Source organism: Halyomorpha halys, unplaced genomic scaffold, assembly GCF_000696795.3.
Source record: "Halyomorpha halys isolate HHAL.00 unplaced genomic scaffold, Hhal_1.1 Scaffold148.1, whole genome shotgun sequence".
Taxonomy (NCBI): Eukaryota; Metazoa; Arthropoda; class Insecta; order Hemiptera; family Pentatomidae; genus Halyomorpha; species Halyomorpha halys.
Window position 1 is genome coordinate 991,941 of NW_027112919.1, and position 14,450 is coordinate 1,006,390.

At 31.7% G+C, this 14,450-nt stretch overlaps 1 protein-coding gene across 1 annotated transcript in view; it reads left to right on the forward strand.

Moving 5' to 3' along the window:
- LOC106678602 (neuroglobin) overlaps nt 1-9,967 on the forward strand; it is a 396,383-nt gene extending 386,416 nt beyond the window's left edge. The window contains exon 3 of the mRNA XM_067050592.1: nt 5,011-9,967. Within this exon, the coding sequence (XP_066906693.1) occupies nt 5,011-5,142 (132 nt within the window). The 3' untranslated portion in view covers nt 5,143-9,967. The remainder of the gene's footprint in view (nt 1-5,010) is intronic.
- Nucleotides 9,968-14,450: the final 4,483 nt, after the last annotated feature.

Genomic DNA, 14,450 nt, shown 5'->3' on the forward strand with positions numbered 1-14,450 from the left:
TTAATTAACAAAATTTGAAACAATGTATTTACATCGAATTTATAGAATTTTAAAATATTCAATCTTAGACAAGAGTTAAGTATTGAATCAAAAGATCGCGGGAATTCTTTAATTGATTAAAACATGAACAGCACAAATATTCATCTGTTGACAGTTGATGTTCACATGCGACACCTCGTTGGAAACCAGTCTGTTCGGGAGGTATTATATCAGCTTCTCTGCAGTGCTCCATGAGATGGTGATGTAGGAGACTCTGGAAGACGTTGCTCATGTGCGAGAGACCAGTCACCTTACTTCCCAGGCTTGAGTAGTGGTACCACGATCGCACGTTTCCAGGCCGCTGGGAAGTAAGAGATCCGTATGCACGAGTTGAAGATGTTCAACAGGAAGGCTTTACCCTTCCTGGGAAGCATCTTCAGTAGTACACTGGGGATCCCGTCCTGTCCAGACGACTTGTTGCACTTAGTGCGGCGCAGTAAGGGGGAGAAGATGGGCTTCTCGACGAGACTCGGCGGGCTTCCAGGTGGTGGTGGAGGAGCATTTGTCGTCCGCTCAGTATCCCTCGCTGCATAGCTAGAGGCCAGAAAGGCATCCTGTTCCCCAGACGTCATCAGGTCATTCCCAGCAGTCAGATGTACAGTCCTTCTCATGGTGACAATGGTCCTGACCAACTTCCAGAACTGCCTGTGGTCTTCGTATGTTCTTAGGAGTTGGTCATGCCAGAGCGCTGTCTTCCAGTCACGCATGAGGGAAGCTATCTGCCGAGTCATCGCATTGATGGCCGGTTTCAAGCTGTAATCACGAGTGCGCAGGAAGACGTTGCGCAGGTTGTTCCGCTGGCCAATCAGAGTGGCTTCCTGATGGCGTTGGGGACAGGAGTGAATTTCGGGATGTTCCTATTGGCTGCCCTCTGGATGGTGGTGGTGATCATCCACTGCGGAATCCACCTCATCAGGATTGCGGTATTGCACTATGGCTAGTAGCGCTTCAGCAACCCTCGAGCTGTTTCCTTTCCAGTCGGCCTCGTGTAGGAGATATTTTCTCGCAGGTGGTTTAGCGGGCGCACCGTCGAAGGTGTATAGCACTGGCATGTGGTCCGATGCTCCGTAGGGCAGCACTTGACAGTCCGTGACGGTGTGCATACCTCTGGTCAGGAGAAGGTCGAGTGTTGACTTGCACGAAGGGCGACCCGCGTGCCGAAAAGTATGCACTCCCGGGTGGAAGAGAGACAGCCTGGTCTTGGTGATGTAAGTGCCCAGTGGGTTGTTACTACTACACAACTAGGCAGTGTACCGGGCATTGAGGTCCCCTAGGACAACATGCCGGCTCGTCGCCAAGGCGTGTTACAGCAGCAGCTTCATTGACGTGAGACCGGCTCGAGGTCTCCTGTAGACACAGGTGAACGTGTAACGGTGGGTGGTACTAGCAGGCTGCAACGATCTTCTTGAAGGTCCTAAGAAGCTCTTCATGGCAAGAAGCACTGACAGTCATTCTCTCGATCTTCCATAGATAGGGCTGTAATAGTACAGTTCTCGTAGTTAGCGCTGTATTTATACTTTTAGTTTTTGAATATAGAGCACGCTTTAACATGAAGTGCGATATTTTCCAAGTTTTTTTTTTTCTCGTTTTTTTTTCAACTGTTTTTAGTTAAAGTTTAGCTCCTTGTTGTTTGAATTTTGATTTAATACAATACCTTTTCTTAATCATAGCACAATGATAAATTTCTCAAGATGCTTTGATGACTAAAAACAAATGAAAAAAAAAAAAAACTTAATAATTTTTACTTAGCTACTGACTATATTGATTATAATTTTATTTATTTTTATCATTATTTTATTTAAATTTATCTTTACTATTTTTTGTTATAATAGTTTATGATTATAATATTTCAAATAGTTAGGGATTCCTCTTGCATGATACAATGCCTTCTGTTAACTACTGTTAAAAAAATAACACAAACTGTTCAACCATGTAAGACCAACCAGGGCCGTTCTGGTTATAAAGAAATTTAAAAAACAAATTTATTACATTAACAATCAATTTACAAATGAATGTACACCATTAGAAGAATGTAAAACCAACTAAAATACTAAAACAAAATTAAGGCTTTGTATTTAATATATATACCTAAATTTAAATCTGTATATATTGTAACTAGAATGTAAATAATCCTAGGAAGTTAAAAAGAAAATAAATGAATAAAAAGTATTGTCTTTCAAATTCATTTTTTTAATCCTACCACTCTCTGTTTTTCACTCAATAACTCAATACCAAGCACTGCTCCAGCCGAGGAAACAGGTTTTCTTACTCCCTACGGAAGCTAGTATTAGGAAGACAATGGAGTAACATACAGGAATATCACAATATTTACTTGTACCTGTTACTTTTGAAAAACAATAACTGGTCCAAAATTCAGTTAGCATATCCTTGGTTTAAAAGTAACTGATTCAGTATTTTTGTGCATCACTACTCATAAGATTTTATATAATTTATCAAGCTAATCCTAAATAGTTCCATATCAGTTTTATCTACTTTCGCTTATGTATGCGCAAATTCATTTTCACTGATACACGTACATTTCGAAAAGATATCTGATCTTGCCCAGGTTTGTGGAAAGTTGAGGATTATTATAAAAATGATTTACCAAATTCCATCCAATACTTTCACCTATGCATGCGAAAAAATAATTTTCTTGACCGAGATATATTTCACAACTGCTCCTACCATAGGATTCATTCTCAAACAAAACATCAAATTTAAAGTAAAATTTACCTTCAAACTTTGAAGTATCGGTAGTTGTGTAGCAATCTAATATAAATGAGGATGTTACGTATATATAAGAACTTCTGTACTTTGCAGACATTTTTGATCTGTTTTAGTTACGAGCAACTATAATAAATTCAGTCAGACTGACATGTATAAATGAATATTATATATTTTTATGTTATCATAATGATGAGAAGATAGTTGACCATGGATAATATGTATGAGCAGAAGATGTATGGGGTGTGGTCAGAGAATAACACTAATAAGTGAAAAAACTTATTTAATTTTATGTTGTAATTTAAAATTTTAATCAACTAGTGACCAGGTCTACAATATTGCATTAAAAATATTTGATTAGATAGCTAACAAATGTTAAATTCTGTAAGAATACTTTTAATATCTATATTATTTGCATCATGTTATTATCCGGAACTTGAACTACAAAGTGGACCCAGCATGGTTTTAAAATTCATTACATCCTTCATTAATATTTTGATGATATTAATGTATTCATGTATCGTAATATTATGTTAAGAACTCATCTTATTAAAATGCTTAATGAGATGTCTCTTATTTAAAGTTCTCCTACACTACTTCAATTATTTCGTGCAGATTAATGAATACAAAATGAGAAGCACCATGTACATGACCATCCATAATGTAAGCCCTAAGTCAGTTTTGGACCTGATGTAATGGAATAAGGCAATATCCGTGTGACTGGTGTAAATATAAGAAGATGGTCAGGGTTGCGGTAAAAAAAAGAATAAATAGTTTGACCGTAACCCTGACGATCTTCTTATATTAAAAATTTTATGGTCAACTATACATACATATATATAAAAAGTACCTTGTTCACTATAGTGGTTTTTTGGTGAATTTTTCGCCATAATAGAAGTAAAATTTTCATCTGAAATTACTAATTTATGTTTTATATCCTTTCTTTAACAGCATTAAAAATATAACAATTATTATTTAAATATTAGTTATAAAATTTATATAAATTAGCATATTATAAATATAATAGTTATATTATTGTTACCTTTCTCTTCCTGGTACAAATTATAATAAAATGAAATGAGGTGGTGGAATGGTGTGTATAAGGAAAAGGAAAGAAAAAAAAAAGATAAAATGTAAGCATAGCAAGGATTAGGATGAAGGTTAATTTCATTTTGGTGTGATAAAGATACCAAGTAGTTAAAAAAATTATAAAAGTAAAATTTTACGGATTTTAGACAAGGGAAGCTGGAAAGGGGACTTTAACATTATAATAGTGTAATTGATGTAAATGTATCTTTTGAAGAGTAATTTCTTTTTTTTTTTTTAAATAAAGAAGTATTTGGAAAGGAGAAAAAAGAAAATCACTAAATATTTATAGGATATTAAATTAAATCATGTATCTAAAGGAATTTTTACTTAAAATTATATCAAAATGGTCTAATAAGGTTAACTTATAATATATTGATATTCATATCATCTATATATTAAGTATTGCATTCCAATTATATTTATTTACATATCATGTTTTTATTTTTACTTAATAAATGGTTAATAATTAATATTGTAGATTTTTCTGTTATACACTATGAATTAACCAACTCTCCTTCTTAACACTGGATGTCTTGATCTTAATTAGGCTGGCTAAGCGGATAAAATTTTAGGCTGCATAATGTGGTCTTGCAGACATTATTGCTTGAAAGAGCACAGTCAGTCTAGAGGTGATAACCCAACCATATGGTGCTATCAACTATGGCTTCCATGCAGATTACCTATAGCTACATAACCTGCCCATTTGAAGCCAATTCTACATTATGATTCAAGGTCAACGATAAATCAGTCTAGATCCATGGGCTGTCGACGCTCAGGAGGTGCATGTCCATGGGCCAAAGCTCTGAGTGACTATTAGGCATCCCAGAAGACCACAATCCGATTAAAGTACTTGGAGTAGGATCATCATTCCAGTTAATATAAGTTGCCTCCAGTAGGCTGACAGAACTCATAAACCCAGTGAGGGGGAGAGGATGAGAGAGATAGAATTGTAGCTTTCCATCATCAGTAGTCACTTTGATTACCAATTGCAAACACCTTCAGCCTCTCTGCTACACAGGCCCTTATATATATTTTATCTTTTGAATAGGTATTTCTTTACTCATTGGACTGAATCTATATGATTTTAATTTTAATTGTTCAATACTTATATTAAATTTTAATTTTCAATGAATTCTAATAATTTCATTATTTTTTCAGAAAATCGAGAAGCCATTTTTGGAAGCTGTAGAAATGACCCTTGGCGACAGGTACACGGAGAATGTGGAAAACATCTACAAAGTGACGATAAAGCTGATAATAGATACCTTAGTAAATGGCTATAATACATGAAAAGAAGAATCAGTACACATCTTAAAAATCTAAGTCCCACTATTGCTAAGGCTTTTTCGAACGGATGGGAATCGGAACTGAATAAGTCTTTATGACTTTTCAGCACGGGAATTAATTTACACCTCTATGACATGTCCATTGACTCTAGGGAAATGTTGTGTATTATATATTTATACATAATGTGGTGGATGAGATTATTCTGTATAATATATATATATATATAAATATAAATCTCCTATACAAACATCTCCAATGGAGGTGTTCTAAATGTTTATATTAAATGCACTTGTAAATGTTTAATGATAAGGAATGATTAAAAAAAAAAAAAAAATTAAAAAAAAAATTGAAATGTGAAAATGAACATAGTTATAATTTTTTACAAGACTAGTTACCATGTTAAGTGTAAATGTGAATAGAAAATTCATTTTGTATTTAATGAGCTTTAATGGTTAAATGTGATGGGAAGTAATTGCTGAATCATAATAATGTTCTTCCGTATGTTCAGATAATTTCTATTTCAATGAAATAATTGTCTTTAATCTATTTTGCTATTGTTTGTCTCTTATGTCTATCCATTTTTTTGCTCATCTCAATATTTTTTAATCAATTCTGAATTGATATTATACCATCATTATGTAATTATATTATAATTATTTGAATAATAAATTATTTACATTGTACAGTTGACTCTCCATAATTTGCTGTTGAGAGTATTTTGACAAAAAATATTTGAAATGTAATAAACTGTTCAGTGAGACAATTTCTATAATATTATATATAATAATGAAAAAAAAAAATGAAAAATAGGTTAAATAATAAAAAAAAAAAAATAAAGATAAAGTTTATTTTTTAATATTTATTTTTCATTTATGTTCATAACCATTACAGATGATTAGTGGATTAATAGTCATACCACAAACTTTATTCCTTCCACAAAGAACTCTGGTAAGAGCTGTTGTTTAATTTAAAACTGCTATGTTTACTGTAATTTTTTTAAGTATATTGTCTATATAGTAAGTAGTTAATAATTATTTTGGGTAAATAAAAAAATATATATATTTAGTCATAGAGTTCCAATTAGAAGCTCCTACCAAAAAATATTTTAAGCACAATGTATTATCTAAATAAGAACATAACAATGTTTAATTTTTAAAAGCCCTCAGTACTTATATTATAGGGAGTCCACTGTTTTGGGTATTAAATTTTATTTTATAATTTATTCTACTGTACAGTAAAACCTTGTTAAAAAAGTATTATTTTTAATCATTCTAGATGTATGATTTAATGTCATAAACTTTTTCCTATTTCCTAATAGTTGTGTATAATCTATCTTCCCTCACATATTTCAAGTTAAAAAAATCTTTATCTTTCTTTCCTATAGAAACTCTTATACCTCTCTACACAACCTGGACCAAAGGCCTCTGCCTGTAGTCACTTCATGCCTCCATTCTTCTGCCTTATTATTATTTTCCCCTAACACTTCCTTGTACTATATTTTAGTTTTCTTCCACCTATTTACTTATTATTTAACATTTAATTTCTTTGTCAAACTTATCTTCCTCAATAGAATTACCCTTTCAAACATTGTTTTCTACATGTCACAGACAGTTCTGGTTTTATTCTAAGCCTAGCGTTACTGGTATTCCGTCTTCAAGTTTTACCATTAATTTTTCTTGAATTATTCATTCATCATGATTTAATCCTTTCCTTATATTTATGGGTAAATTCCCCTGATTTGCAAAAGTGAGCCAAAATAGGGAGAAACATAAATTTTTGTGTTCATATTTCTTCCTTTTAAAAAATTTACCAGTTGTCTAGAATTTTTCGTGTTTTTGTCCCTATAATTCCATCTCGTAGGTTATTATCCAAGTGTTAATGCTAAATTATGATCTTAATTAAAAGAATCTATAGGATGAACTTAGCCTTTCTCTTCATTGTATGGATTCAATTTCTGGGCAATTAACATTCATTTAATCAAATAACAAGAATATTAAGTTTGTTGTTTGCAAAATACTTTCTTTAGTATCATTATAACTTTTCTTCTTTAAAGAGATCAATTTTTTATTTAATATTTTACCTCATTTCAGAGGAATTCTTCAACGGTGTGGATGACTTTTACAGAACAATATGCCCTTCATTTATGATGTATTTTGATAACTGACTGATGTTTTATTCTCAATATAGTTGTGGAATGTCCTACACTGTCTCCTCATGTTTTATCTTCTATTTGTCTCGAGGACTATCTTTTGGTATAGATTTCACTCTTTGTCAGGGTCCATGATCCATTGTAGAGAGCAGGTAGAAATGCAGTTTTGTAAATTAATAAATCAAATTACAATATCTCCTCTTTCTTATTAATAAAACATAATTTCATCTTATTTTAGAGCATTTCTGCTCATGAATTCTTTCTTGGATTGCCAAAACAATGTGGTTTTTAAACCATTTTTTTGAGTTATCATTTTAAAATTCCTTCTTGAAAGAGATCAATTTCTTATTTAATGTTTCGCCACCATTTTAAAGGATTCTTCAGAGATGGGAATGACTTATACATAATAATATGTCCTTCTAAGGTAAGAAAAGCATCAAGATATGTTTTGTAAATTCAAGATATAAATTATGTTTCTTCTCTAATCTTAAACCAATAATCTAAACGATCCTTTTATTTTTACCAAACGTTTCCTGCCCTTATATACTTTGTTTTACTTACAAAATAATTGTTTAATTATTTTTATAATGAAATACATTATTGGTTAATAGTTGTATATAAATTGTTACTACCAGAATTAAGTAACGTATGTGAAAAATGACATTTATTCAATTTTTTAGTTTTTAAAAATTTACCAGAAGCTTTTTGTATAGTCATATAAAAACAAATCTTGGGTCCAGAGAAGGAACAAATATAATGGAAAAAAATCATAATAGAAAAGTTAGAAGTAAAAGTAAAACTGAAAAATGACTAAATTCACATTTGTTGCTTAAATTTAGTAGCAATGATATAAATATATGTTAATATATATTTTTATGGTATCATAAACAAGGTTTTACCAAATTAACTCTGCATTTTTCTAGAAACAAGTGAAAATAAATACATGATTATTATTATTAGATAGACTTTAAATACATATCACTTCCGATGTCATAGTAAAAATGGTGTGTAAAATTAATTTTCACCTTAATTATAAGGTACTTCATTAATTCTGTTTAAAAACATTGATATACGCCAAAGTAAAACTAAATTTATTCTTCAAAAAAGTCAAATTTCTTCACTATCAATGAAGAAAAAAATTATTAGATTATTATTATATCATTCAAGATATGTGATACCATTTTTTATCTGCATTTATGTTAAAAACTGAATAATTACATTGATACATACGTATATTAAAAGTAACAAAATCATCATTATGGATGTATTTTTGACAAAATAGTTGTTGTAGCTTAGTTTGATCTTGCAGATGGGACAAAACTCCAAAATGTTATTGTTGTGATAGATGTGTTTTAAATAAAATCATAAAAAAGAGTCATAATTTTCACATTCAACTAATGACCATTAATAACTCATCGGAAATTTCAAAATACAATGCAAGAAAAATTAAAATATTTTGTTTCAATACTGACCTAATATCCATCATTTTTGTTTAGATTGATCGTTTTTTGCACTTTTCTGATTACTTGTGATTGTAGAAAGGGAAATTTTTACATGAAAAACCTTAATTTGTACAACTTCCATTAAATGGTATTGAACTAAGTAACTTAATTTAGTTAAAAAAATATTCAGCTTTGATATTTTTATGGAAAAATTAAGATCAAGAAAAAAATTTATATTTTAAAAAAATTAAAAATATTTTTTACATTACTAATTTTATTAAAAATATCAAAACGTTTCAAAAATATTGTATTAACATTTTGAAAAGTGTTGCATTATTTTTTTTTTTAATTGATCGAATCTAATTAAATTTGAAACCATTACAATCCATTTAGTGTATACAAAAGTTAAAATAATGTTATATTGAAATTCATCCCATAGTTAACACCAATACATATACTAAAACAATTACATCTTTCTTGACAACTAAAGAACTGTCTCTAAAATGGTTATAACTGTCATTTCATCAAATTTTTCAGGATTAAGAAAAATAAGTCTTAACTTTTACTATACATCATTTTTAAGTTTTGGAGGGTGAAGGTATTTATTAAAGATTAATTATTGTTTTCATTGTTAACACCAGCCGGATTAGTTTGTAAAGAATATTTTTACAATGATAAATCATTTTGTAATTATGACCTTTTTAGAAGGAACCCATCAGTTATATATTACAATATTATATAATTATAATATATTTTCAACTATTGTTATATAGATAAGTGGCTGGTAGTTTTACATACTGGAATAAAGATTTACTTAACATTAGTTACTACTACACCATTTCTACTAGCATCGAAAGACTGTAATGGACCCAGTGACAAATTTGAATGAATATGCTATGTATTTATTTTTATTTAACCTATCAAAAATAAAAAGAGTAATAATAAATCAGAACTGATTCAATACCAGTGGGCACATTTGTTATATTTTAGATGAATATTGTTTTTTGAAACATCCTTAATTGTCGCCAAGTCACCAGCAGCACATAAAGAAGAATTTTCCAATGTTGTACTAGTTTTGACACAAAGATCCCTAGTCAATTGCCAATTATGATGTAGAAATCAAAATAAATGTTGTCATTGTAAAGCAGTGAATATTTGTAATCTACTGTTGTTATCAATTAGAAAATTTACTAACAGATTTTAAAATTATGAACGTAAAATAAAAAGTGTTCTAATACATGTCTTTTCTTATAGCCCTACAGGTGCTGGTATATTTTAACTAATATGATATACGGAAGCTTGGGGCTCCACAGATTTGTATAAAAAAAATTAGCAGGAATACTTAAAGTGTCTTACTTCGGTGGGACTGCTTTTATTTTTCAACATAGTCTCCCGGTAGACTAATGCATTTGGTCCTGCGATGTTCCAATGCCTTGATTCCATCTCGAAAATGAGACTCCTCAGGGCCTGCAAAATACCTCTCCAATTCAGCAGTCAGTTCTTCTGTTGTAAGAAATCTCGATCCACAAAATTTTCAGCTTGGGGAAGAGATGAAAGTCTGATGGTGCCAAATCAGGTGAATAAGGAGGATGTGGCAACAATTCATACCTCAGTTCATGAAGTTTTGCCATTGCAATAGCACCTATGTGCGGGCGGGCACATTCCTGATGAATGATGACTTTTTTCCTAGCCAAACTAGGCCTTTTTTCTGGGGTCATAGCACTTTTTGGCCATCCACTATGCAGATCATCATCTAAGCTCTCCCGACCAAATTTAAACTCGCTGGTCCACTAGGCAACAGTTGAATATGAAGGAGCAAAGTCCCCCAGTGTGTTCTGAAACTCGGCATGAATTTCCTTTGCTTTCATAAGTACTTAATCTGTTTTTTACATTGCCACAAATCACTAGGCATAAAACAACAAATAGTCGGCACTACCACTCAGCCACGTGTTCACTCACAAAGGATGTGTGATTATTGCGGGAGAACCTCGTTGCTCTAGCACTGACATCTAGTGGTGATCCCGAGAATTTTTCAAACCACCCTAATAGTGTGGGAAATAGTACAGATTGCTAGTACTGCTACCTAATGTAGAGACAATAAATAATGTTTATGAAAAGATGATAGAGGGGATGCAATTGATGAAGAACACAAATAAGTAAAACTTATTTATTAGTGTCAGAATTTCAGGCCTTCATCAGGGCTAATAATGAAAAACAACCATAATCATTAAAAGGAAACCCAGAAGAACAAGAAAATAAGTTTATAACAGATAATATAAGTGCATAGGTAGTATTGAAAGAAAATGTGTAAGTAATAAGATGGGATAAAGAAAATTATGAGAACACAGTAATATTAAAATTATAAGAGAGAGTGAAAAATGAAATACATATGAAAGGTGCCATATTCCAATAACCAGTTGGAGCCTCGCACCAGTCAGAATGTTTCTTATATTTACAATATTTTTTTTTTTTTAACACCATTTTCACTCTTTCCTTATTCTTTCTTCCTAGCCCACTTTATTCAGTTATTTTATTGTATTACTTACTTACTCTCCTTGGTTTATATAACTTTTATTAAACTATATAACTATTATTTTACTTAAATATTCAATTAGCCATATACAGATTTTCTTTCTATTTTTTTTTATAACTTTAATTTAAAATAAATAATTTACTTAGTAGAGTTTCATGTTGTCAAACTGGTTTTGTTAGATTAGATGGTTCTGACACGAATTGGGGATATGAGTTACTCTATACGAGAAGGTCTTGATGATGCCTGTTCATAAAGATTAGGAGATGTATGAGATTATAGTACGAGATGTATAGATAGGATAAGTCTTAGAGTTTTAGCCATAAATCCTCGAAGGGTGAAAACTTCGCTCCGTAGGTAAAATACCTAGAGGTTGTGAAGGGGATGGCAAGTCCAATGAGAGGAAACTAGCCTGCAGGCACAAAGGGGATTTCAAACATTACACCTATAAGACTTTACAAAAGGAGAGAAGGAACAAGAAGGAAAAATAAAAAGGCAGTACGAAAGTCTATACTATATTATACTCTGAATACGATTTCTTTGCACATGCTCTATTTGCATTTAAATTTGTTTTCTTTATTAGAAATTAATAATTAAAACGTGAACATTTTTTTTTCACTCAAATTCCACTAGTTAATATTTTTGGATACATGCCATTTTCTAGAGAACGATTGAGCCTTAGCATTTTATAATGGGATGAAATAAAAACTAATTAAATTGATTTTAAATTTGTTTAAACTGTTCCCATAGAATATTTTTGACACTGAACAAAAAGGAGACGATTTTTTAATTTTTTTGAGAAAATGGTCAATGTGTGTAGAGCTGTCTGCTAATTTTTTTTTTGACAGGACACAAAAAACTAATATGAAATGCTCTTTTCTAAAAAAAAAAAAAAGCTTTGCTAACCTATTTCACCCCGAGCCACATTAGGTTTTTATAATTTTTTTGTAAATATGATACAGTTCAATAAGATCAGATATATTTTTTTCTTATTCTTCAAGAGTGACAAGATCGTATGATAAATTCAAAAATAAATTGACTGATTTTGTAATCCAATTTTTTAATTATTCTAAATTTATAGTAACATTATAAAATTATAGTATTACATAAACATTAATCTTTCGCTACATACAATAACAGGACATATACCAGTTAAATATTTTATATATAATTCTATCACTTCTTCGAGACTGGTTTTATTGTTTAAATAAAATAAATTGTATCCACTTAAGTCTTAAAACACTCTTTATCAATATTTATTAATAGAGAATGTTATATTATTTTTTATACTTGGTTTCACAAGTGTGGTTCATTTCAGATTTGAGTTTCTACAAGAAAGTACCACCTTTTTTTTTTCTTTATTTGACCTCTTCTTAGTCATTTCTAACATACGTGAAGGTTCTTCAACATGTAACCACCCTATTATAACAAGGGTGAGAAGATCAAGTTTTCGCTTGATGGGGCCACCAGAAAATAAAAGTTAACTCGCTGATATGTATCAAGGTATTAAAAATTATTAATATTATAAAAGTCTACCATATGTCTTGTCATACCTGTGTTGGGTGTGTCAACAAAGGACACTTAGCAGGTCACTAAGGGGCACAGGTAACCTATTTTTCTTGGGCATGGCTGATGATAGCCAATGAGGAAATAAGATCCCCAAAAGGCGACACCCTTTTTTGAAACAAGTGGGGGCAGAAGTTTTTAATCATATGGTACAAATCCTGGGATAAGCAGATGATATTGACATTATTGGGAGATCAAAAGCTGTTGTGGAAGAGGTCTTTCTTGCCCTTGATGATGCTACCAGGAAGCTGGGACTTGTTAAAACTAACAAAACCAAATATATGATAGTTGGTTAAGAAAGAGGCTTTAATGAAGATTTTATCCAAATTGGTCATTACTCTTTCAAACATGTTGAGGAGTTTGTGTACCTCGGATCACAAGTTAATGCCACCAATGATGTTTCCGCAGAGATAAGGAGGTGAATAGCATCGGCCAATAGGTGTTTTTTTGGACTTCGTCAGCACTTTGGTAGTAGCTCACTATCAATATCCACAAAAACCAGATTGTACAAAACGCTAATTTCACCAGTGCTGTTTTATGCATTGGAAACTTGGGCACTTTCGAAGGCCGATGAAAGGGACCTCCAAACGTTTGTGAGAAAGATACTCAGAAGCATCTACGGCCCAGTAAAGGATGGTTCAGGTTGGAGAAGACGCACGAATAGGGAAGTTTATTTGTTAATTGGTGAGCCTCATATAGGAAAAATTGTGAGAATTGGTAGGCTGCGCTGGGCAGGCCAAGTGGCAAGGATGGGAACTGATGAGATCGCAAACTTCTCAATGAGCTCCTACATGGCGGGAGGGGCCGCCCAGAGCTGCAATAGTGTTAGAGAGGATTCAAGGACCCTGCCTAGGAGTGAGGAATTTAAGAGCAGCTGCTTTTAACAGATTAAACTGGTGGAAGCTGCTTGAGGAGGCCAGGATCCAGTAATGGGTTGTCGCGCCGATTGAAGAAGAAGGGGGCAGAAGTAAAGAAAACAGACAGAGGGAAAGCAGAGAGGCAGCAGAAGTAATAAGATGGGCTAAAGAAGAGAATGGACTTGGAGAAATCCTAAGAAGGGCTGCTCAGAAATGGAACTCCCAGGCTGAGATGACACCTACATTACAACACTACACCAATGGTGAAAACTTCATCACGAGATACTTTGACACACACACCACCCAAATCAGCAGCTATAAGCATATATTAGGCAATAAGTAATAATGTAATAATCAATATTTTATGGCAACCATTTATCTGAATCATTTCAATTATTTTAATAACATCATTTATCAATAAATTGTAAATAAATACCTAGTTCCTTTATGTAGTTTATTTACTATTATATTACACAGTACCACCTCTTATTATATTATATAGCTAATATATAGCAACATTTTATAAATATAAAGATATTTAATTAGTAAACTGGTAAACACATAAAAAGCCTCTGGAAAAGAATCCAATTATAATAATATTTTGCAGGACTCAACATAAATTAATTAATTAATTTATTTTTGGATAATACCTTCAATGATTATCTTGGCATCCTAACTAAATCCTGAGACAGTACATAGCACAACTCAGGCAGAAACTAAATAATAATGGATGAAAAATGCATAGGGAGAGAAAAAAAACACCATGA